Here is a 27547-nt window from a genome sequence, read left to right on the forward strand (position 1 = left end):
CGTTCGGCCACGCCCCCGATTTACGTCGCGTGCATGCCAGCACCAATGCGCCACAATCCGATTGCGTGCACCAAAATCCCAGGGCAATACAGGGAAAATCGGCACAAAACTGAAAAATTCGGGTAACACGTTGGGAAAACGCGAATCAGGCCCTTAGTAAATGACCCCCATTGTTGTTAGTGACAATACAATACACAGACATAAAATATGTGCCCAGTACAGATATACATGGTACCAGAATAAATATTTATCAGTACAGAACTTCAGAGGTCAAAGGTTGTGGGTACATTCCAATCTACTGCCCTGGGATCTGTCAAGCTCCTGTAGAATGGCTGTCAATTTGTTGTTTGGGATGCTAAGAGTGAGATCCCTAGTTATCTGATATTCAAGGGCAATTTTTATAATAAGCCATTTACAATGCCCCAAATAACCTTAAAACTGTGATGATGTACACTGTACTGATATAGTGATGGTAGACAGCACTATAGCTCTATAAATGCATAGTGCAATATTAATAATTTGCTTCATATGTTTTCAATGAAGATAAAATTTTGATATCCATGAATATTAAAAAAATTTTGTTGTTATGTTATTCAGTTAAATAGAGCATTCTTACCTTTTCACATACGGTACATAAATAGATATAAGTAGTGAAAGACCAAATAAATTATTGTGCACTGCATATCTAGAGCCAATCTCAGCTAACTGGGGAACAACCTGTGTACAGTGCATGGACTTCATGTGCAGAATTGGAATTTTAACCCTGGCTACTTGATGGAATAAATGTATCCAATACCGTTTCCCTACTCACACAAACCTGCTGCTACATTAATACATGTTACATACTATTAGTTTTATAACTCTAATTTAAGAATTACTAATGCTATCACTATTCATAGTAATCCCCTCTATATTAACAATGCTAATTACCTTGAGTTTCACTTAAAATTGGGAACACTCACCTTACTTACATGCCTTGCAGATCAGGAAATCACATGTTTTTACTCTTAACAAGCTCTTATTTATGGCTTCAAGTCAGCACTTACTTTTGAGTCCACCGTATGCGGACTGATATCCTCATTCATAAAGCAAGTACAACCAAAGAATGGTGACATTGTCCATTCAGCGCATTATTTTACAGCACTAGAAGAAAAGCATTTTTAAAACACAAGGCCCATCTCTGTGATATTTATATCGGCCCTGACATATAATAGTGTGCCCTATATTGTAATGTGGTGGCGAATGCAATGCCAACAAAACAGCTCTGACCTGTACGAATTGTTTAAAACTAAATGGGCAGTGATATCTGGCACTGAGATCGATTGAGATCTAAAGTTTGAAGTTCAACATATCACCATGTGCTCTTTCTTCTAAAGCATTCCTGACAATTATTTTTGCAGGGAGTATTATCCTGCTAAAAGAGGGAACTACTATTAATACTATTTGCATAAAGGATCTGCAACCAAATTTAGGCAGGTGACATGTGTCCATATGCCAAAACCAAGGTTTCACAGAATGACACTGCCAATGGGCTCAGATGACTCGCCTTCATTCACACAAAGCATCCTGGTGCTATCTCTTTCCAGGTAGATGACATAGCTACACATAGGGACACATTTACTTACCCATTCCCTGGAGTTCACAGAAAGGGCATTGTCCGACTCCAATGCACCGTGCCACGATTCAGGAATGTGTCGCCTCCCCGCTCAGGTCCAACAGAGTTCACCATCTTTTTAGTGGTGCATCTAAGTGCTAGGGCTTGCGACACAATTTGAAAGTTAAATCCAGCGCTCAGTCCGAATCAGTCCGATCATCTGACAGTCCACCTCCGGCACACAATCACAACGCACCGGCTACTTAAATACCAGTACAAGACTTTTTTCCATTGAAAAATGTGCACAGTCTGAAAAAAATGCATTGCAAAGCGTCGCCAAACCATAGTAAATGTGCCCCATAACCTCCCACACTGTGATGCTTCAGAAGAGGCAATATTATTCCATTATTCAGTTGCTCAAGTGTTGATTCTCAATGGTGATTCTGGCAGTGGACAGGACTCTACATTGTGAATACCAATAATAGCATACAGGTGGTGGTGGTACCACGGTGGTGGTTCTGGGAGCTACTTATGGTTGGTAGGCACCTATGCATATGATGCGTGCTGGGTTCCGGTATACATAAATATATTTATCTTGTGCTCTCAAGATTTATTTCTATACCTATTGAGGCGAATACGTTATACATTGATCACCACCGCTTTAGTGTGTTTGTTGTTGTGCAATTTAGGTGATGATTTTAAATTGTTTTGTCCTTTTTGATTGCTTCGTGGAAATAAAGATTGAAGATTTTATTTTATTGTTTCATGTATTTTGACTTGATTACTGTGGTCCTGTATGCTATTATTGGTATTCATTTCGTGGATAGTATAGGGACTTGTTATTTTGTAGTGGTTATCTCTTTTGGTATTCACAGGACTCTACATTGGCACTTTTAAGGGACTGTCTAGTTTCCGCAAATTAATGTTATTGTTTGCATGATAAAAATGTATACAATTTTCTTTTACAATTTCTATATCAGTTCCTCAAGGTTTCTCTGCTTGCTGAGATTCTATAGTTAGCTTCTACATTGACTTCCAGTGGATAGAAATCTGTACATGGTCATGTGATTACTCTCTGTGATATAGCAAGTAAATAAAGTGTGACATCACATGACCATGGACAGATGGAAGTAAACATATATTCCTAAAGAATGACAGCAAGCAGAGATCTAGAAAACTATGAGAAACAGATATAGAAAATATAATCCATTCCATACAATGAATAGAAAGAAGGTTTGTAGAAAGAAGTCGACAATATCTGTGTTTTATTGTGTTTAGAGTTTTAAGGATGTTTGGAGCCTTACTTTTTATAGATATTTCTGACTTCTACATTCTTAAAACATCCCCCAGTAGCTTCCAGCATTTTCATTGCAACAATTTAGCTTGGAAGTTTTGGTTTGTGATTCAAAACTAATCTGGAGAATGTGTTCTATATTATATTGCATGACTTTTAATTATACACTCAATGACATTTCTTTTCTGAAACTGAAAAACCCCTTTAACTAGCCTATTGCTCAACACATGGCAAACTGGACTGCTCTGTGTTATCTAACACCGTGTTAATGGCAGAATCACCCATTTCAGCAATTTGCGGTGCAATAGCTCTTCTACGGGATCTGACCGGATAGTCGAGCCTCTGCACACATGAATCAGGTTTCTTTGGTTCCTGGATCCTGCAGCCAGTTTACTGACTGTGCTTCATTGGGAAACATTTGGTAGGAATCAGGTTTTTAAAATGTAGGTCCCATACAGGGCCGATTCTAGCATATTTGCTGCCTGAGGCGAATATTAAAATGCTGCCCCCCCCCCCCCCCGCTCCCTGTTAAGTAAATCCTTAAACTTTACTAACAATTAACAACCCTACAGACAGCTCCCTGACACTGTGTGACTGACTACAAGATCTGAGAGGCATTAGTGGCATCTAGTACCTTATACATGATAATCTCTTCCATCAGTAGAACTTTTTTCCGGGTTCTCCAATCCATGACGTATCACTGCTGAGTTCACGGGCAGATATCTTTACCTCCGTGCAGCATCTCCACCCGGCGTCCCTAAAAATACCACAGTCACTTACAGTATGAAGTCTCCTGGATAACAACACTGTGCTCCTAAATAATATATACCCCTCACAACACAACTGACCGCACTCTCCCCACATATAACACATCCCTTCATTATCCCTGCTCTCATATATTTAAAGGCCTCGTTATTCACCACCCAATTAAATTATATACAGCTCCCATATACAGATCCCCTACAGCTTAAATAAAATCTTGCCCCACATATACATCCCCCAGCTTAGTAATATACTGTATCCCATATACAGCCCCCAGCTTAGTAATATACTGTACCCCATATACAGCCCCCCCAGCTTAGTAATATACTGTATCCCATATACAGCCCCCAGCTTATTGATATATAATATATAGCATCCCCCCCAGTATAAAATAATTATGGCCCCATATAATTATAATATATATAGCATCCCCCCAGTATAAAATAATTATAGCCCCAAATCCCCAAATAAAATATAGCATCCCCTCCCCCTAGTATAAAATAATTATGGCCCCAAATAATACATATAGCACCCCCCCTAGTATAAAATAATTATGGCCCCAAATAATGCATATAGCATCCCACCCCCCTAGTATAAAATAATTATGGCCCCAAATAATACATATAGCACCCCCCCCTAGTATAAAATAATTATGGCCCCAAATAATATATATAGCATCCCACCCCCCTAGTATAAAATAATTATGGCCCCATATGATATCTATAGCGTCCCCCCCTCCCCCAGTATTAAACGTTTTCTAGCCCTATATAGTACCCCCCCTCCCAGTATAACATGAAACCTCCCCACATTTAATTAAAGTACATGAAAAATAATAAAATCATACTCACCTGCAGGCAGCTGCTCCCTCGGCGCGGCTCCGCACAGTGACACAGGTGCATGACGTCATGACGCCTGTGTCACTGCTTAGGACGGAGCGCGCAGCTGGCGGAAAGGCGCTGCGTCGCTCCGCATATAAATCGCGCCTGTGTCTTAAAGAGACAGGCGTGATTTATTTAGCTGGTGGACGATTCGGGCGTTAATGGACGCCCGAATCGCCCACTTTAGAGCGGCAAATTTCGCCGCCCTTTACAGGGACCCGCATTCTGCCGCCTGAGGCGAGATTTTCATCTCGCCTCATGGCAGATGCGGCCCTGGTCCCATAGATATAAAAAAACAAGCTATACTCGACCCTTTTTGGTGCTTTGGTTCAGTGCAGCACTACCCATCACTAATAGCCTCATTTTTTGTGAACAGAGGATGAGTGGTGACATCATTTTTGATGGTTTGTGTCCACCCCTGCTGGCCTCTGTTTGTATATAGAGACTCAGTGGTGAATAATTATTCAGAACTATTTTATAAATTTGAGATATTGCCTCTTCACCTTAAATAAAGAGCTTTACATTTTTATATATTTGCCCCTTGCTGTTAACCTTTATAAGTAAAATCATTTAACAAGATGGTTGGTTGAGTAGTATGTCAGAATGGTTGACAATGAGTCCATTGATAAAAATAGTAAGAATTCAGTCTGAAATTTTTTTAGATGACTTAAAGAGCATAATTATGGAAGATTGCTGGTCATTTCCATGAAATCTAATCCAAATAGTTCCTTAAACAAATTTCTTCTGTTTGAAATTATGAACAAAATGTTCCAAAATAAAGTGAGGGGTAAAATTATTGGAATGATTGAGAAAAATGTGGATACATTCACATCCGCTGTTTTAGGTGACTATTCTAACAGGAAGCTAATAAAATAGTTGTAAATGGGAGTTTAAAAATACAACTAAAGCGCACACATATGAACTATTATATTGAACTTGTCTCTAAGTTTAGGAAGGTTTATACTTCAATTAAGACGTATTAGGGACCATACATATGAAAAACTGTAATTGTTGCTATTGTTATTGTCATCAAATTAGATGTCTTAATTGTCACATTCATACAAAGAACAATTATCCTAAGTTACAGATTAGATTCTAATAGACTAAGGCTGATTATCAGAAATTACTGTGTACAAACTCAGACAATGATGGACATTTATCAGGGCTTGTATGTATAAGGGGGATTATTCCCCCCTTTATGCCTCCTCCATGCCAAGTGGGCACAGAAGGGTGTTAAAGGGGAGTGCCCGTCAGTGTAGTGGGCCAGGGTGGGGCATTTCTGCCCAGCATCTGTGCATTAGCTATAGCCTGCACCCATTCCGGTCTAAACAAATGCATGTTATAGCTAAATTCTACGCGAGACAGGATTGTCCGCCAGCACAGGTGCCAGCTGTAACCTCCTGCTTTATCCAGCTCATGATCAGGAGTTGTAATCATACATTGGCGCAGCGTGTTATAAGTTCCCCCTATTTATGTGCAGAATTTACCAGCCTGAATGAGGAACTGCTAAACTGAACTCAGCATGTCTGTACATTGGAATAATTAACCATTAATAGGTTAATTCCTGCACACATCTGCATGAAAATCCAAATATAATGGGGCAGATTTACTTACCCGGCCCATTCGCGATCCAGCGGCGCGTTCTCTGTGCTGGATTTGGGTCCGGCTGGGATTTATGATGGTAGTTCCTTTGCCGTCCACCAGGTGGCGCTGCTGCGCTGAAGTCCGCTGGAATGCCTCGAAATACACCGGCCTATCCTGGATGAAGGTAAGTGAAATTTTCGCGACACAATTTTTTTTAAAAAATGCGGCGGTTTTTCCAAATCCGTCGGGTTTTCGCTCGGCCACGCCCCCGATTTCCGGCACGCGCATGCCGGCGCCGATGCGCCACAATCCGATCGCGTGCGCCAAAATCCGGGGGCAATTCAGGTACAATCAGCGCAAATCGGAAATATTTGGGTAACACGTCGGAAAAACGCGAATCGGGCCCTTAGTAAATGACCCCCAATATGTATGTTTTTATGCAGATTTGATGCAGAGTTGTCTATTTCGTGTTGCATTTTTTTATGTGGATTTTCTGCATATGTTTTTTCACCTGTTTTGTCTCACCTGATCTGACATCTTTTTAAGCAAAACTCTGCATCAAATCCACATCATGGTGGGTATTTGATGCAGATTTTCACTCTCTTGTAGATTTGAATGTAAAAATAAAAACATGTAAACATCTACAAGGACATACAAAAAAATTAACATGATCATTATTTTATTTTCTCTACTCAGCGACAATTTCCAATGCGATTTTCTGCACCAAACTCTGCATGGATGGTAGATCTAGGGCAGTAGGGAGGTTAGAGTTTACACAGAAATTTGAACACAACAAGCGTTTTACTAAGAAAAATGCATGCATTTAGGTATAAATGGCACCAAAAATGGTACAACATTTTGGGGCATTTTTCTGCTGTGAACTAAGCCAAGTAGGAGGTTAAAATCAGACTAGTTTTAAATGGCTCCATATTTAGCATGCAGCATCATGCATTGCGATAAGCTTGGCTCATTTTCAAACTTATTTTACATTTAGCTAATATTATGGTGCATTGATATATTACCTATATTGTATTACACACTTCCTCAGTATCAGCTTCCCTTCCGGGTGCCAGAATAGATCCCATAAATTTCTATCTGTTTTATCAAAGGCTTGATAAGTTGTTGCAATACATGCAGCATTTTTTCAGTTATACTATCCCTATGGGTGCCAGATGGGTGGATCTGGTGCACCATAAGGTCATTAGTTGTGTCTGGCTTCAGCATGAATCCGATGGTATACGTGTAAATGTATCCTAATTAAATCTGCCTCCAAAATGCAAGACAACTGTGACATTATTTGTGCCAAAACTATCTAAAATGCTTTGTGTCACATTTTCTTAAGTGTTTTAGTCATTTTTGCACAGAAAAATGGGTTTTGTTTGAACTGTGACAAATGCATTCTCTTGTGTAGACTAAGCCAACTAATATAAGGTGCACGACCATTAGACTAGACAGTGCTAAACTACACTTCATTATTATAAGACTCACCCTCTTGTACATACACCTTTTCCTTATTTAAACCACATTTCATTTTATATCATTAGTTTCTGTTGTTTAGTCGGTGACTACTATGCATGTTGCTGGTGAGACAATGGGCGTGCCTGCTGCACTATGTAATGTATCATATAATGTATGAATAAGAAATGGACTGAGGAAGCTGACTAGTCATATGGAATAATGTGGAGTTATCCCAGGTTTTACTGGTGGACTGTCATGTCTCAATATTAATATTTGGAAAATATTATTAGTCAATGGAAGTCTTTTGCTTACCCTTATGATTGAGTCTTCCTGAAATATAATACATATTGTAGATTTTGCTCTGTTTTAAGGGGTATTCCCTTCTTAGCCAGTACTGATTGGGAATACATGGAGTTATGTTACATAAACATGAACATTATTCTTGTAACGCTCAATGAATTGAATCTGAGCTGCAGAAACAGCATCCAAACACTGAGCTACTATGTTTTTTCCACAAGATGATTGTGCCTGAATTAGTGTAGCTTACTTTGTTAGGCTGTTTCTATTATGCTCATGTGCTGTTATAGGAGTTACATCTGTGCTGGTGTCATCCTCTCTGGCATATGGCTGAGGATGCGCTATTGGGTTATTATGTTCCACTCTGACATTGCTAGTGTGAACAGTAGTTCAGGTGCTACCTTGAATAATTTGCATCACACCTGTCACTCTCCTGTACTTTTTCTTTGGTTCATCAACACTTAAGATGTTACTAACCGGCTCTCCAGCCATTCACACCACTACCTTGCTGTTCTGTTTGATCTGTCAGAGCTTTGCTCCAGTCATTTCTAGGCCTGGAACTTTGGCATCACATAAATCAGTGGTGGCGAACCTATGGCACGGGTGCCAGAGGTGGCACTTGGAGCCCTCTCTGTGGGCACCCAGGCCATCACCCAAAAGGTCACCATTCAGGACTCCACCTCCTGCAGTCACAGGCAGTCCAGAACCGGCCATGTTTAGCTCTATTTTAAAGTGACTTGAAGAGTAAGGGAGGAGCAAGGAGGAGTGGGCAGAGCTGGATTATTATTGAAGCCCCTTCTCAGGGCCTGCGATTCATCCTGTTCAGGGGACCATAGAGGGAAGCTACAATAATAATATGAATTTCTCCATCATTCTACTGTATTGGTGTCCTCAGGGCTCGAATCTTTGACACAGCAGGGAGCAATAAGTTACTTTAAATTGGCATTTGGCACTTTGTGAAAAATATGTGGCTTTCGGATGTAGTTTGGGCACTCAGTCTCTAAAAGTACATAGCCTGCCAGCCCCTTGAAGTATATAGCCTGCCAGCCCCTTGAAGTATATAGCCTACCAGCACATTGAAGTATATAGCCAGCCCCTGTAGCATATAGCTTGCCCGTAAAAAAAAATAAACTGAGTACTCACCGTTCCAACAGCCCAGGCAGCTCCTCTTCTATCTTTATGTGCGCTGCAGGTCTGCGACAGCTCCGTGGACAGAAACTCTTCTTTCTTCATGCCAGCGCTAGGTCCGTGACAACACTGTGCTCATGACCCGGCCGGAGCACTCTGTGATGTCAGCAGCGGCTGGCATGAAGAAAGAAAAGGCGCTGCCCAAGGAGCTGTTGCGGACCTGCTGCGCACATAAAGATAGAAGAGGAGCTGAAATTGTGCGGAAAAACTCGGCTTATACTCAAGTATATACGGTACTTAAAATTAGACCATAATTATATATTGCTTTTTGTTGACATATTATTCGGCTCAACAAGTATTGTTTAAATGATCTGCTTTGTATTGAGCTATTTGAGGGCTTACTTTTGACCTGTAGTTTTTGTTTTCTTTTCTGACATCTACTGTATTTTTAGTTTGATTTCTTTTAAAGAATCTACCTTTATAAATCAACCATTAAAATCCTGATAAACCAGGATTTGGTAATCTTCTTCCTGAAAGGCTCCTGGGGGTATTCATAAGCTCTGGTAACATACATTTATCTATGGCCGGACTTTTACTTTACAATTATAAGTGCCTTTGATATTTTGCACATACTGTGGTTAAATTGGTTAGTGGTTAATGTGTTGCCCTAAAATATACAACTTTGTGGGTTTATTCTCAGCCTTAACCACTTAGTCTCTGTATTATGCTGGGCAAATCTCTTTCCATGGCTTAGCCACCTGCACTGGAGAATTAAAAATGTTTTCATAAGGCCTTTTGGGGTTTTACTGTAGAGAGTGAAATGTGTAGCCTGCTTACCATTCAGCAGCTGTGGGATCCTGAATTCCCTGTGGTGAATACCACCAACATATTATCAAGTACATCTTATAGTTTATGTCTGTCGGGTGCTAAAGTATGTGATTCTCAAATGATTTACAAGAAATGTTTTTGTCTGGCATAACACATCCAGCTGGTTTATTGATTTACCTTCAGATGAGAAGATTAAGCAGATCAAACAATATTTTTTTACTTATTATGGCTGTAAAAAATCCCGGTCCAATAGAACTGGGTGTTACAGTTGTCATTGGCCTTGCTGTGAAAATCCACTGTGCCTTTGATATAGTTCAAGATTAAAGGTGTTGCCCAAGATTGTACTCCCGTCCCCTCTCCCAGAGCTGTGTCAGGCAGCCGGAAGTTGTTGCCACCAAGATGCTGTTCCCCTGTGAACAAAAAGGAGCATGGCACTGAGGGGCGGTGACATGGGACACTGGGGGCGCCGAAACAGCTAAGTAGAGGTGTATTCTTTTGTACAGCAACTTGTGGGGATCCAGGCTTTGACTGCTTAGGAAGTACGTCACTTGATTTTCTGAACCCTTTAAAAAGACTGCCATTAAGGAATCAGGTTGTTTTTGGCCCAGTGGAAAATTTTTGAATGACTTCCATCAGGTGTGAATACCTTGTTCCCTCCTGTTGGTGTAAATTAGCCACTGCCGTTACATTGTCCAACTAGATCTTTACATTTCTTATGTTTACAAAAGGAGGGACTCTTTTTAGGCTTTCCCAGACTGCAGTCAACTTTGAGAACTGTCTCTTCATCCAGATAAACCAAGTCCGCTGAAGATATCTGTTCTAAAACGTGGCTCCTCAACCTGTCTCACTGACATCCGTTTGAATCGTTTTCTATGGGAATAGATTCCATAGTATGCCTTTCATCAAATTTGCTTCTTTAGTCTGAAGGCATGTTTTTCCTGAAATGTAGATGAGCCGGGTTTTTGTCCCAGATTTTCAATATCCATCTTTGAACTACTGTACTGTGGAACTGACTCCATGCCACACAATTTATACAGAAAGTAAGATGGCCTAATAGCTACATGGTGGACCTGATGGTGTTTGAGGACCTCTTCTGGAATCAAAGAATGAGGGATATAAAAATTTCCTTCTTGTCCTGAGGTATAAAAGTTGTCTGAAGGTAGGAGTTCAGAATAAATCCTAGAAATCTTGTCTCTGTGTTTGGGTTGAGGATCGACTTCTGATAATTTATGATCCATAATAAATCTCACAATACTTGGATAGTATGGTCCCTTTGGATCAGAAGAGAAGTTGTGGAATCTACTTCTATAAGATGATTGGGACGTGGTAGTATGCATCCTTTAGATCGATGGTGCACATATTGTCTCCATCTTGAAATGTTTGTATGTGACATTCAGTATTTGACATTCTTGTTTACCTATCTCAGATTGATGATTTAACGAAAGGCCCCATTTGGCTTCTTCACAAGAAGTAGGGTAGAATAAAAACCTTTCTGCTATACGTCTGGAGGAACTGAAACAATTATTTTCATTGAAAACAGATCCTGCATTTTATCCCATAAAAGAAGATTTATTCTCCTAGATGGTTGCTTGGAGATTAGAAATTACTGTCGAGGGGGGAGTAGCACAATTCTATCTTGTACCCCTATTCTATTATATTGAGGATCCAAGGATTCTTTGTGATTGACCTCTACTGTGGAAAGAAGGATAGAAGATGCACCCCCAACCTTCCCCACATGGGAGTCACAGTTTTTCTTTCTGGCTGGATAAGTTTTAGAATAGATAGCCCCTTCCTCTACCCCTTTAGGATAGGATCAGCACCCTTGCTTCCCTGTTCCTTTACATTGGTCCTTAGGATCTATGATATATCAAAAGAAGGATTGCATAAGTTGCTCTTGGATTTGACATATCCTTCTCATTGTCACAGCCACACCGCCCTGCGGACTGAGTTAAGTAGGGCGCTCTCCTTAGCCAATAATGTGATATTCTCTTCAGAGCTGAGCAAAGTAGGGAAATAGTCTATAGGAGCAATTCCTTGTCAGTGTCAGAATTGTGAGTGTCTAACTAAACAGGGGATTTTATTACACATCCCTCCTCTTCCCTTAGGAAGGAAAGAGTCACAACTCTGACCCTTGGTAGATATAGAATTACACTGGTGAGAGGCTGCAGGTAAGGGAAATGTAAACTTTTCGCAACTTCCTGTCCCTACCAAAGGTCACGGTGCAACCTCCAGGTGCCCTCATGTGGGACACAATGAAAATGATGGTACCCCTGACTTATTATTTTGTTGCACAACCTTTTGAGGCAATCACTGCAATCAAATTATTTCTGTAACAGGTCAATGAGACTTCTTATCCTCTCAGCAGGTATTTTAGGCCACTCCTCATTAGCAAACTGCTCCAGTTGTCTGAGATTTTCCAGACAGTATGTTTCAGCTCCTTCCAAAGATGCTCAATAGGATTTAGGTCAGGGGTCATAGAAGGCCACGTCAGAATAGTCCAATGTGTTCCATTAAGCCATTCTTGGGTGTTATTAGCTGTGTGTTTTGGGTCATTATCTTGTTGCAAGACCCATGACCAAGGACTGAGACCAAGTTTTCTGACACGACGCAATACATTTCTCCCTTTTTTTGCATTGCCAAATAGTTAAATTTTAGTCTTATACAACCATTCTCCCAGAAGCTTTGTGTCTTGACAACTTATCATTTTGCAAATTTCATTTGCCTTTTTATGATTTATTTTCAGCAATGGTGTCCTCCATGGTATTTTACCATCAAATCCACTTTGGCTCAAACGACGATGGATGGTGCAATATGATACTGATGTTCTTTGCCCTTGAAGTTCACGTTTTTCTTGTTTTTTTTTTTGTATTATTTGTCTCTTTGATTTGCCATCAATTTGCCATCATGTTTCTGAATAATATGTGCAACTGAAGTGACAGGAACATCAAGCTGGTTGTAGATGGTCTTATAATCTTCACATTTAACATGCTTATTTGTAATTTGGAGCTTGTAATTCGTTTACTAAGCTCCTGAGACAACTATTTTCTTAGTTTCCTCTGGTCGATGTTGAGTGTGGTACACACCTTGTCACCAAACAGCAGAGTGAGTAGCTGTAGCCCTATATACAGCAGAGTGAGTAGCTGTAGCCCTATATATGGCACATTGCGTAGCTGTAACCCTATATACAGCACAGTGAGTGGCTGTAGCCCTATATACCACACAGTGAGTAGCTGTAGCCCTATATACAGCACAGTGAGTAGCTGTAGCCCTATATACAGCACAGTGAGTAGCTGTATCCTTATATACAGAACAGTGAGTAGCTGTAGCCTTATGTACAGGATTGACTGATTAAAAGATTGTAGACACCTGTGATGCGAATTAGTGGATACACCGTGATTTAACATGTTATTTTGAGTCAGTCTGTTTTATGATGCCTACCACCAAAGAATGGTAGGGCATGCCTTCTACATTAATCAATAGATACAGAGGTGTGCCTGGTGACATGGTGGGTGATGGTCTGGGTGCACTACAATTATAACATGCCTCTCCTGATCCCATAAGTCCACCCCTGTGATAATATGGGATAAGGGCGTGGAGTTTAATAGGACGCTACCTGCTTGGCAGATGTCATCTTTTCTCCTTCAGTTTGGTAAAAGTGGTAAAATGTTGAATACTTTATGACATACAAAAGTTTAGAAAATCTCAACTATATAACAGAAATTAAAACTTGATCATAAACCCATACAATGTTTCTGGGCTAGAAAACACAAAAATGGACAAAATTTAATATACTGGTCTTTTGATGAACAACAAAAATAATAAGTCATACAACAAACATGGGTTCTACTCTTCAAGCACAAGACTCTTAATATACTAATAACTGTTGTATACATGCTTAATACATTTTTACTATTACTTTCTGTACTGTGTAAAAACAAGGAGTGGGGGTTAGGTAAAATAAATATATTGAAGACACTAGCTACAATTACCTGCTCTGAAATCTTAGGGACACTATTTCTGTATGGATTTTTGCCAACAGAAAATCCTAACAATTGTAGCAATAGCATCAATACTCAAAAAATACAGCTCTTGGGACAATGAGTGTCCTGGTTTTAATTAAACCTTTACAAATTCAACTGGAAACAACTCCTCAGGACTATAAAACACAAATCCTAACAGATTAACTGGAGTAGGTAAACTAGTTAACCATATAGTGATTAAGATTTTGTGGGGGCAGGAACAAACATTGGGTATAATAATAATAATAATAATAATAATATTAATAATTCCTTTATTTATACAGAGCACACAGATTACGCACTGCAGCACATAGTTTGCCAAATCAGTCCGAGTCCCCAATGGGGCTCACAATCTAATCAACCTACCAGTATATATTTTTGGAGTGTGGGAGGAAACCAGAAGACCTGGAGGAAACCGAAACAAAAACTATTGGACATAACACATAGCACTAGACTGGCATTGACTACTGTAGTGAAAAAAGGAATGGTCTCTATCCTTTAATAGATAATTACACAAGGAGAATTGATCCTAATATTACGGGTAGAGTATGGGTTGGGCCTCTATCTCCATATCAATAGAAACTTGTTAGAACTACAGTTGTTAAAAGGAAAGGGGCAAAGGTGAAAGGAGCATATTGCTTATCTTCCTAAAATCTCTGACCGGAATTACAAATCCTGGAAATATATCCAGGCCTATCACAAATAACATCTCTTCAGGGACCTCTCCTTTACTGTTCTTGTGTATAGTCTGGGCCAAATCTGTTACTACTAGTGCATATTATATTAATGAACAGATGATAAAATACTAATGGTTGGGTGTTTCTCCTTTTTCTCCTGCACAAGATTGTAATGAAAGCATTTCACATACTTTCTTGTCTTATCGCACACTAATGGAGCCCAGCTGTCTTCTTTTCTCAAACAATTATAGAACTATAAATACCAGCAAAACTAAAAAAATACAAGGGAAAACTGGAACACCGTGGTCAACTATTCTTTCAATCGTATTAGTGTCCTTACGCATCAATACTGTAGGGAAAAAGAGGATAAATTCTGATTATTATTGTAGCTTTCAGAGTCTCCTGAATAGAAAGAATTGCAGGGCCCAGAGCAAAAGCAACAATGAAAATCTAGCTCTGTCCACACCTACCTGCGCCTCCTGTAATCTCAGAGAGCCAAGATTTGTCACTTTAAAATAGCACTGAGCGCAAAACACCCCATGTATTGTGGGACTGCAGGAGATAGGGTCAGGGTGATGTCCTGGTCAGTGGCGTAACTAGAAGCTGATGGGCCCCAGTGCAAAGTCTGGGCCAGGCCCCCGACTATAATGCATGGTTTATAGAAATAGTCTTCTTATATGGGAAAGTGATACCATAAGGGCCCCCTAAACCTCTTGGGCCCAGGTGCAATCGCAACCTCTGCACCCCCTAAAGTTACACCCCTGGTCCTGGTTGCCCACAGAGAGGGTGCTGATTGCAAACTCTAGCACCTATGCCATAGGTCTGCCATTACTAGAGCATTACATGTAATGGAAGCTTCGTGGAACTCTCCCATCTTTACCTTGATGGTGGAACTATTTGGACATAAGCCATCAACAAAGCCCCTGTAAATCTGTATCTACAGCAGAAGAAACACATTAGAAAAAAACCTATACAGCAGTATGGTATGTCAGTGAGGGTGAGCTTGACATCCGCAACCAGGACTAATACACCTATTTACTGGATGATGACCGTGCATCCCGGTGAGTTCTACCCATTTATTTTATATCTACAAATGTATTTGGCTCATGATTCTTTTGGTTCCACTATCACTCAAACATTAACCCCTTAAAGCAGCGGCCCTTTTTCGTTTTCCAAATGCAGTGAAATTAGTAAAAACGCATTTGTGCCGTATTCTTGTGGGCTTGGATTTTACGGATTTCACTGTATGCCCCAAATGATATGTCTACTTTATTCTTTGGGTCGATGCGATTACGGGGATAACAAATTTGTATAGGTTTTATAATGTTTTCATACATTTACAAAAATTAAAACCTCCTGTACAAAAAAATGTGGGGGGATTTTGACGTCTTCTGGCGCAAAAACTAATGTGTTTATGATTTTAACTGTTTATTTATATTTATATCAGTTCTAGGGAAAGGGGGGTGATTTAAGTTTTTTATTATAATTTTTTTTTTACTTTTTTATTTTTACTATTTTTCAGACTCCCTAGGGTACCTTAACCCTAGGTTGTCTGAACGATCCTATCATATACTGCCATACTACAGTATGGCAGTATATGGGGATTTTACTCCGAATTCATTACAATGTGCTGATATCTACGGCAGAAGAAACACATTGGGAAAAAAACCTATACAGCAGCATTGTATGGCAGTGAGGGCGAGCTTGACATTCGCAATGAATGGGTTAACCCGAAGTAACCATCTTTCTGAAGCCGCCGGCAGCTTCACTGGCAGCGATCAGCAGGAAAAAACCTGCAACCTGGATCCAGCTATTTGCAGAATAAGACCGCCTTTATTGTGTTCTTATGGCATCCATCAGGTGAAATACAGGTAACATGATTTTACCATGTTACCTGTATTTCACCTGATGGATGCCATAAGAACACAATAAAGGCGGTCTTATTCTGCAAATAGCTGGATCCGGAATATTTTTCCTTACCGTGGATATTGTTGCCCTGCAGTGGGGTGGATCCGTGCAAGCGGATAAAGTTACCACAGATCTAGGTGAGCTGGAGGAACTCTCTTATATGACATGTCTGTTGGCTGTGTCTATAGGTCAGATGGCCTACTTACTTTTAATGATGGAATTTCTGGGTTGTTTCATGCATTGAGGATTATTGAATTTTATTGATATAGATTAAAAATGATCTACATACAACCATTGCTTCTACTGGAAATTTCCTGGATCCCAACATTAAAAACATGCAATGAACATGATATAAACTGATAATGAATCTTATCTTTATTAATATTTCATTTTCAGCACATTTCTCATTTCTGTCTTTTCTTTCTACAGTTTTCCTAGGTCATGTGATATAATGGAGGCTGACATAGCTCTAGCTAACATGTGTGTACTGAAAACTGGCTACTGAAATTATAGATTTTTTTTAATTGTGTTTAGATAATTACTATTGGGGTCAGATGAGTCAATGCATTTTTTTTTTTGGTAAAGTTTTATATAGTTCACTTTTTCCATGGCACTCTGATGTCTTCAACTTTCATGACCGGAACAACACTTTATAAGGCTCTTTGCTGTAATGCTGAACACACACACTATTAGTGGTTTCCTTTGGCTGCTGGCTGGTGGTGTGGGGGCAGGATCTGCATCACGCAATTACAAGTCTTGGAACCAAATGAATAACAATACTACCACAGCATGTTGTAGCTGGGGGACTTACTCATCTGGGCCTCTTTAACCCCTGGAAAGCTAGTGTCACGATCCCTGAACTAATTATGTTTTCTTGTGCAGTTCATGTCTTGCCAACTTGGATAGTGGTAAAAAAAGTGTGGTTCTATTTAAATGAACTGCATTTGTAGTTAAGTAATGTCATGCTGCAGGAACCCAGAATTCTCATAATCGTTATTCCACCTAAACATGCTAGTTAACAATAAAAAAAAAACTTACTATAACATTATTCTTAATTAAAAAGCTTATAGGGCTTTTGTAAAATTGAGACTAAAAATTCACAATGAGACACCACAAGTTCCCCTTAGTTGCCTGTCAACAAATGCCGACTTCTAGCATCAGCTTGTCCTGTGAGTTGTGATGGGAGACCATAGCAATCTATCGAGCATAGAACTACAATTCCTTCTTGATTACCAACAGACTTTATACATCTGGACTGTTTGGTCTCTGCAAGGACATATCTGCAAATGAAAGGAGGATTCCAGCTTACCTACCAGAGAAGAACGGATTCGGCACGGGCCAGCCCTCTGCTAGGGCATAATAAACATATAGACATGAAAGTACAGTCCAGCCATGATCCCAACTCTTGTGAATTCTTTACCAAAAATTCCACTCAGAAGGCCGACAATCGCCTACGCGTTTCGGACAGATTACTTGTCCTTAGTCATGGCTAAGGACAAGTAATCTGTCCGAAACGCGTAGGCGATTGTCGTCCTTCTGAGTGGAATTTTTTGTATTGCTATATATGCCTCAATAAAGAATTCACAAGAGTTGGGATCATGGCTGGACTGTACTTTCATGTCTATAAGGACATATCTGTACATGCTGTAGTGTTAAGTAAATGACTCCCCTTCCTATGAATTGAACTTTTTTTTTTTTGCTTACAACTGCTCCCGTGGGGTTTTCAAAGATTCCTGGAAACCCCTTACAGGTCTAGTCTTTAAAATGATTTGTCATAACAACTATTTAAATTTCCATTGTTTGGTACTTAGCAAACAGAAGCAAATGCTGGGACTGTTCCTTCTATTAAAAATGCAACATTTTGACAAGTACATTTTGTCTGTGAGAAAACAAAACTGTTCTAAATATAAAGAAAATATTTGTGAAGTAAATAATGTATTTAACAGAATTTTGTTTTGCTTGTAGTAAAATTGCAGCTTCAAGCAGAAGAGCGAGGTGTTGTATCCATCAAGGGAATCACTGCAAACCGATACCTTGCAATGAAAGAAGATGGCAGGTTAATGGCACTGGTAAGTGCTTATATCTGAAATTGTTTGACAAAAATCTCTCCCCTATACAAAAATATGCCCCTATTCTGCCACAGATAGCTTTTGACAGGAAGATTGGTATAAAGAACATTTTTCATAAGCAGTTATGACCTAATAAAGATGCACCTTGTAGTGTAATGTATAAAATAATGCTTAAAGGGGTATTCCAGGAATAAGCATAATTTATATTCAAAAATGCTGTTGACATACACTGTAATGAAGAATTAAAATGCTACTGGCCCATTTATTAGTCCATTGAATTTTTCCCTGAGGAGCAGACAAGTCATATGTCCACATCACTTGTCCTGCACCTCATGTGATGAGAAGGTCATTTGATCATCATTATGTTTGGCTGCACTTGGTTGGTTGCAGTGCTTCCAGTATGGTCTGTGTTGTGGTGAGACATCATCTCAGTGAGGTAATGTGCAGTGATGGCAGTTACACATCATTACAATGGTAACAGAGTGTAATGGTCACACAGACGACAGAAGGTACTTGGGAGTACCCAGGAGGAAAGTCTCTATGCGAAGAGTCCAGAGGGAGGAGTCTGTGGACCAGTGGACCCTCTGGACCACCGCAGGAGATGGAGAGAGTACTTAGCTGCAACATGGGATCGGTCTTCACCAGAACCCGCCGAAAAGCGGTATGGTCTTGCTGCGGCGGGGTGCCACCAGGTCGTTCCACGGTGGCAGCCAGGGATGACAGGGATGTAGGACACAGTCTGAGCCTGGGATGACAGCAGGAAGGCGGTTTGGCAGCATGAGCTGGAACTCACGGCAGGCAAGCAGGCAGTAGTTGGCAAAGGACCCAGGCAGGCAGGAACGGAGAGGTCCTTGGAGGAGAGTTGGTGGCTTGCAGGCGCCTGGGAACATTGGAGCATCTGGGAACGCTGGAGAGAGGAAATACAGAGGCGCATGGAAACGCTGGAGGAACACAGGGAACAGGGTGGCGTCTGGAAACGCTGGAGGAACACTGGGAAAATGTAGGCATCTGGAAACGCTAGAGGAACACAGGAAACACAGAGGTGTCTGGAAACGCTGGAAGACAGGAAAGCGTCTGGAAACACTAACAGGCTTTCTTCTTCAGCAGGAACCGCTGTGGGAAGCGAGGTGTAGAAACCTTGGAAATTGCATGAAGAATGCTGAAGATCCGGCGAGGAAGGAAGGGAGGTGCCAAATGATAAGGGCTGAGCCAGATTAGCCAGCACCAATCAAGAGGACGCTGGCCCTTTAAGGCCGGTAGAGAGGGCGTGCACATGCCCTAGCAGCGGGAGCCGAAAAGCGGTATGGTCTTGCTGAAGCGGGGATGCAGCCTAGTCAAGAAGCAGGCTCATGGAGATGTAAGACCGGGCCAGGAGGGCATGGGTGTGCCCGTGATCTGCAACAAGGATTGCGGGTGCATCCGTGACACAGAGCAGGACAGTCTGTTACATCATCAATGGGAGCAGAGCATTGAAGGATCAAGGGTGTTTTAGATGACGCCTACTTTAGTAAGCCTCATAATATTTTGTGAATCATAAAAGCAAACTATTTAAGACCTGTTTTGTCATCTATTGACATTGAGTACTGTATTCATTTATTTATAGGATTATGAGTTTTTGTATGAGACCTACATATTCCCAGAATACCCCTTTAAACATTTTATGCTAGAATAGATGTTTCTGCTCACCAGGTCTCTACCTTGGCTTTACACATACAGTGCATGTATATTCATGGGGCTTCACTGACATAACAGTATAGCTCATACAGAACTTGATTCAGTGATGCCAACAAGCAAATAAAGTGATCAAATACAAGACATGGCAAATTTTCCCAAAGCTAAATCGAGAGTCTGACGCTTACATTTCAGCATTCGCTGCATAATAGTCATCTTGTTTCAGGCAGAAAAAGACTGCAGGTTTACAACATTGAATCCTGCTGAAGTATGAATAATGTCAATGAAAAGCAGTTCTGGAAGCATTTTCATTACGTTATACCTTTTTCTCAGGCATGTCATGTTTGTAAATAATTTTCTCAATGGGTCTCGGTCCTTAAAGGAAATCTAAATAGGAATCTAATAGGAAATCTAAAATCGAAATCAAGCATGATAGACTGTTGGACCGTGACTGTGGTAATCTTCCTATACAGATAGTCCCTGACTTAGAGGGGTTATCATGCCGTCAAGATTATATTTGCAACATCTCCCACTAGGGCCTAGCTTTTATGTGGCTTGGTGGCAGCTGGATCCCTAAGTACCTGAGTGGCTGGCAGAGCGCGGCTTAGTGCTCGTCTGTGGTATCGGTGCTGGGTACCAGGAAAAAGAGGCCTCGTCCACAGCCTGACAGGTCTCTAGTCCAAGAAATGAGTGAGACGCTGAAGATGTCTCTAACATCATGTCCTCCCTCTTCTTGAAACTTAATATTTCCAAGCCTGAACTCCTTATCTTTCCACCATCTACTAACCAACCTAACACTGACCTCTACATCTGTGGGATCATTATAGCATCGAGGCAGCAGGCCCGCTGTTTTGGGGTTGTGCTGGACATCTCTGTTTCACCGTAGATTAAATCTCTTGATTGCTCTTGCCGCATGCATCTCAGAAACATCTTCAAAATCCGTCTGTTTCTGACAACTGAAACAGCTAAAATGCTAATTGTTGCTATGATTCACTATCAACAAGACTACTGTAACTAATCGGTCTTCCACTCGCTAAACTCTCTCCTCTACAATTTATTCTTAATGCAACAGCCAGGCTCGTCTTTCAGACCAAACGCTACACGAATGCCTCCAGTCTGTGCCGGTCACCAGTTTCCTTCTGTATTCAGTTTAAAATATTAACCCTCATCCACAAAGCTCTGTATAATGCTGCAGTTCCCTACCTATCTTCACTCATCTCAACCTAACCCGTGTTTTTCAATCTGCCAGTGATATTAGACAAATTTCTACCTTAATTTAAATCTCTCATGCAAGTCTCCAGGACTTCTCTTGAAGAGCACCAATTCTCTAGAACACTCTTCCCCAGACTCAGACTAATGCCTACCCTGCAAAGTTTCAAACGTGCTCTTAAAACCCATCTCTTTAGGCAAGCCTATCACAGTCACTAACTGCATGAAATGTCAACTCTCTCTTTAATAATCTATACTATGTCCTCCTCCTGTTGCTTATCCAGCAAACACCAGCTATAAACCAAGATATATACCCTTTGTGTCATCCCCTTTATCCTCATAGAATGTAAGCTCTTGTTCTATAAGACTGTTAGTACTCTGTAATGTAATATTATATTTGCATATGTCCCCTATGATTTGTAAAGCGCTGCAGCATTTGATTGCGTTATATAAATAAAGATTATTATATTATTAAATATAAGAAGCTTACCACAAACACGGTGCCTGAATTTATGAATAAGTGTTTATCATGCTTGACTTTTTCATATACTATACGAAAAATATCCACAGCAGTTAGTCAAGATAGCTACAATAATAGTGTAATAAAGAGTTTGTTGGTTGGTTTCATTGGTTCACCAGGATTTTTATGTAATGTTAGTAAAGAATAATGTCTTGCTGGTAGGAGTCAGAAATGTGACCATTGCTTCAGTTGCTGGTCCAAGCAATGAACAGAGGCATCTGAGATATAATTTATACTCAGTTCAGTAAAAAATATCATTTATAACAGTTAGATAACAGCAGTACACAAACTGTATTTAAAATATTTTCCCACAGCGGTTTTAAAATAAAAGCTGAACTATGGTTATAAACTAGATAATCTGCTAAATCACCCCCTGAGAGTCTATATACATGACACCAATATCACATGTTTCTATGTGCTATAGAACTGAAGATAGGGAAGTCTGAAGTGACACTTTCTCTGCAGCCTCTAAACTTGACTCATCTTAGACAAAATATGACACATTTCTGCTCATTTTCTCATTACTTTGGAGGTGATTTTTTTATACGTATAAAAAAAATGAGTGAATTTTAGAATACATATTTTATACCCTACCTGACAAAGCTACTAGTTTAGTAGGGTAATAGCTGTTGACAGGTTTCATACCAGGAACACACCACAAGACCTACCCAGCCAGATCTTGTTGCAGGGAGCTCAGTGGATTTTTGTGGCAAATAACCTTTTAAAAAGCATCAGAAAAGCGAGTGTGCGAGCTTGGTGGCGAGTGTGCATTTTTATTTCCTGATATTCATTTGTGTGAGTTTTATTGCAACCAAGTAGATCTGAAGGTATTTTACTTGCATAATCTGTATATTGTGTGGGGGGTATAGGGAGGCATTCACCTTGCTTATCTAGACAGTATAGTCACAGGTGCTGCCTAATTAATAGTGGGGGGTGGCTATCTAATTAGCAGCCTTTATATACTTCTGTGGTCAGTTTGTTTGGTAAGCCATCAACCAGCTCCGTAGCCAAAAAAGTAACAATGTTATGCCACTTGGAAGACGGCAATACATAAATGATAGATTTTTCCCCACATTAGGGTTTTGTTTGACAAATTTAGTAAAACGTAAGAAAATATATTCATGTCTGGTATCCCCGTAATCGTATCGACCCATAGAATAAAGATAACATGATTATTAGTCTATACGGTGAACACCAAAAAAAAAAAAAAAAGTAAAAAATCCAGTACAGAATTGATGCTTTTCTACTCCTGCCCTCAAAAAAAGTTCCTAAATTTTCAACAATAGGTGATACCAACCCCAAAATGGTAACAATGGAAAAAGCATCTCGTCGCGCAAAAAAAATGGCATCACATGGCCCCAATAACGCAAAAGTGAAAATTTTATAGCCTTCAAAAGGGGCCAATGAGGAAACTAAAATCCTGGCAGCTGCAGCGCCCTCCTTCCCTTCTGCGTCTCGCTGTGTACCCATAAAACAAGTAATGGCCACATGTGGGGGGTCTTTGTACTCAGGAGAAATTGCAGAACAAATTGTATGGTGGGTTTTCTCTTTTTTTATTTTGGAAATGTGTAAATTTTAGGGCTAAATGAACGTATAAGGGAACAATATGACCATTCTAAATTTCACCTCCATTTTGATTCAATTACTATGAAGATCTCAAGGGGTTAACAATCTTCGTAAAAGCGGTTTCTGATAGTTTGAGGGGTGCAGATTTGAAAATGGGTAGATTATATAGGGGGTTTTGATGCTAAATATGTAAAATTTCATTCAAAACTGTATTTATCCCCAAAATAGTCAATTCTGAAAATCCGGAAAAGCGATATTCTTTTTGTAAGCCGCGTGACATCAAAATAAATTATCCAGACATTTCAGAAATTATGAAAATGTAAAGTAGACAAATGGGAAATGTTATTCAGCAACTTATTTAGGTGGTAAATCTATCTGCCTGAAAACACAATGATTTTGAATTTCAAAAATGGCAAATTTTTCAAAAAATTTATCATATTTTCTTTTTTTTTGTAAATAAACGCAAAACTTATCAGCCAAAATTTACCACTAAAATGAAGTACAACATGTGGGGAAAAAACAATCTCGGAATCGCTTTGATAAGTAACAGTGTTCAAAAGTTATAACCATATAAAGAGACGGAGGTCAGAATCCAAAAAAATCGGGCTGAGCCTTAAGCTGTAAAATGGCTGCGTCCTTAAGGGGTTAAAGGTTGGACTTGATGGACTTGCGTCTTTTTCCAGCCTTATATACTATGATACAATTGTCTAGCCCTCACAGGTTTGCCCTTGTCAAAATTTCTCAAATCATCTCAAATTTAGAAGTTATTCCTGCTTCTAAAATATCCCACCATTGACTGCTGTCTTTATGATGATCACTTTTTATCACAAATTAGATGCAATGTAATAAATAATTGCCCGAATAAACTGGAATATCTTTAATTCCAATCCATTAACCCCTAGGGGACTCTTTTGGCCTTAAAGGGGTTCTCTGGAGGTGGAAAAACATGGCTGCAGTCTTCCAAAAACAGCACCTCACCTGACCATGGGTAGTGTGTGGTATTGCAACTAAGCTCCATTCATTTCTATACAGCTGAGCTGCAGCACTGGCAGTAACCATGGTCAGGTGTGGTGCTGTTTTTGGAAGACTGCAGCCATGTTTTTCCACCTCCTGAGAACCCCTTTAAGGACGCGGCCCCATTTTTTCAAATCTGCCCTGTGTCACTATAAGTGGTTATAGCTTTGGAACGCTATGAGATATCCAGGGGATTTTGAGATTGTTTTCTCGTGACACATTGTACTTCGAATTAGTTTAAAAATTTGGATGAAATCTTTTGCGTTTAGTTATAAAAAAAAAAACAAAATTTGGCAAAAATTTGGAAAAATTCTTTATTTTCAATGTTCTAAATTCTCTACTTTAGATGCAGACAGTTATAGCACCCAAATAAATTCATAACTTACATTTCCCAAATGTCTGCTTTATGTTGCCATGGTTTTTTCAGATTCCACATATTTTACTAGAATGTTATGAGGCTCAGAATTTAGGTATCATTTTTCAAATTTTTTGTAAAATCACCAAAACCCGTATTTAGATGGACCTGCTCAACTTCTAATTGACACTGAGAGGCCTAAATAATAGTGAGACTCATAAATTACCCCATTATGGAAACTACATCCCTCAACGTATAAAAAACCACTTTTAAGAAGCTTGTTAACCCTTTAGGTGTTTTATAGGGGTTAAAACAAAATGGAGGTGCAGTCTACAAATTGTAATATTTTTTCACAATACACTCATTTTGGGTGGAAAATTAAACATATACAATGGATAAAATAAAAAAAAGGCTCCACAAAGTTTGATACCCAATCTCTCCCGAGTACACGGATACTCTATATGTGGTGGTAACCTGCTGTATGGGTGCACGGCCGGGCATAGAGGGGAAGGAGGTGCCATGCAGATTAGATTTGCTATGTCCCATTGTACAGGCTATAATTTTTTTCTTTTTTTAATGTGGACCTATAGGGGCTTATTTCTTTTGCCACATGAGATGCACTTTTCTGGTAGGTAATTTTGGGGAATCTATAGGCTAATTGGTGAGATTTTATTAACTCTTTGTTGGTGGAGGAAATGAAAATCATCAATTTTTAGGAAAATTTTTATGTTTTTTTTTGGTCGTTAACCATACCATAAAAATAGTATATTATTATTCCATGGGTCGCCACGATTACGAAAATAACTCATTTATATATATATATTTTTTTCATTTTTAATGAATAATAAGTAATTTGGCAAAAATGTTGTTAATTTTAGCATCACCGTCTTTCATATGCATAACTTTTTTATTTTTCGCCTCACAAATCTGTTTAAGGGCTTATTTTTTGCGAGAAGGATTGTTCTTTTTAGTGGTCTTATTTTACAGTGCATAACATTTTTTAAATCACTTTTTAGAGCATTTATTTATAGGGTATTAATTGAAAATGATCTTTTTTTGCAGCTTTTTTTTTTTTTTTTTTTTACAGGGTTCACTTTGCGGTTCTAATAACGATTCTGTTTTATTATGCAAATTGTTACGGACGCAGGGATACCAAATATGTGGGGGTTTTGTGTATTTTATTCAATTGTACTGAATAAAAACTAATTTGGAGAAAATCTTGTTCATTTTAGCATCACCATCTTTTCATATGCATAACTTTTTTATTTTTCGGCCGACAAATCTGGTTAGGGGCTTATTTTTTGCGAGAATAGTTGTTCTTTTGAGTGGGCTTATTTTAGAGTGCATATTATTTTTTAAATCACTTTTTAGAGCATTTTTGATAGGGTATTAATTAAAAATGATCTTTTTTCTGAACGTTTTGCGTTTTTTTTCTCTCTCCGGCGTTTACCGTGCGGGTCCAGTAATGATTCTGTTTTATTATACAGATTGTTACGGAAGCGGCAATACCAAGTATGCAGGGTTTTTTTTGTGTTTTTTATACTTTATTAAGTGTTTTTATGGGAAAGTGAAATTTTAGGGGCTTATATTTTTATGTATTTATTTTTTATTTATTCCAATGTGTAGTGTTCAGTGTTTCACTTTTTTTTTACTTATACATACTTGAACTTGAACCAGCAATGCTCTGATTGCTGGTTCAAGTTCAATACACTGCTCTACAATACTATTTTATTGTAGAGCAGTGTAATCTATCTGGCATGCTCGCACATGCTCAGACAGTTTGCAGTCAGACCCGGAAGGAAGACCGGGCAGCTCCGGGGCACATGCCAGTCCTCGGAGCTGCCCAGAAGTGGATCGGATCCCCCGGGTAAGCGGCGCGGGGGATCTGATCCATAGCGCAAACACCCTTACACGCCGCGGTCATGCTTGAGTCGGCTCCAATCGCGGGTGTTAGTTGACAGCCGCTGCTCCTGGTGCCGGCTCTGTTCATGAGCCGGTGCCAGAAGCAGGACGTTATACTACGTCCCGGTGCGCTTAGCATGTAGCCCCGGGGACGTAGTATAACATCGTGGTGCGCCTAGGGGTTAAAGTTGTTCCATACATAAATAATAATAATAATTCCTTTATTTATATAGCGCACACAGATTATGCAGCGCTGCACAGAGCTTGCCAAATTAGTCCCTGTCCCCAATGGCACATGATGGTGATATTTGGCTTAGCAGGTCCTGGCACTCTACATTGCACTTTTGTTGGCAGGTTCATGGATTACAGATTTAATTTCATTAACAAAGAATTCATTTATTTTGAAAAAAAAAAAAAGTGTATTGTGATGGTAAAAATAAGCTTGTGTCATGGAAATAATTCTGAATTCTGGCCTTGAAAATGCAGAGGTGGATCAACCTCATGTATTGGCGCAATACTCAAGGGAGCTAACTTGAAGTAATTCCCAGCATTTCCTGTAACTACTAATATATTGATGTTAGGACTTGCTGTGTTTGCAATTATTTCCTAATAAAAGCATTTACTGCTAAAATGATTTCCTTTAACATGCATTAAAATGTATATATGTCCTTTAAAGGAATTATCCAAGACTGGTAAATTCATAGAGAAGTCATCAACTACAGATCAGTCATTGGCGATTAGTGAATGAGGTGTTGATAAGCACTGACGTTACATGCTCTTGGTAATAGCAGTGCTTGATTTCTTGAACAGGTGG

The 27547-nt window shown here is 39.6% G+C and overlaps 1 protein-coding gene across 1 annotated transcript in view; it reads left to right on the forward strand.

Moving 5' to 3' along the window:
* The window catches only part of FGF2 (fibroblast growth factor 2), a 52171-nt gene that overhangs the window by 10012 nt on the left and 14612 nt on the right, over positions 1 to 27547 (forward strand). The window contains exon 2 of the mRNA XM_072119377.1: positions 18393 to 18496. Coding sequence (XP_071975478.1) covers positions 18393 to 18496 — 104 coding nt within the window. The remainder of the gene's footprint in view (positions 1 to 18392; positions 18497 to 27547) is intronic.

This window comes from Engystomops pustulosus, chromosome 1, assembly GCF_040894005.1.
Source record: "Engystomops pustulosus chromosome 1, aEngPut4.maternal, whole genome shotgun sequence".
NCBI lineage: Eukaryota > Metazoa > Chordata > Amphibia > Anura > Leptodactylidae > Engystomops > Engystomops pustulosus.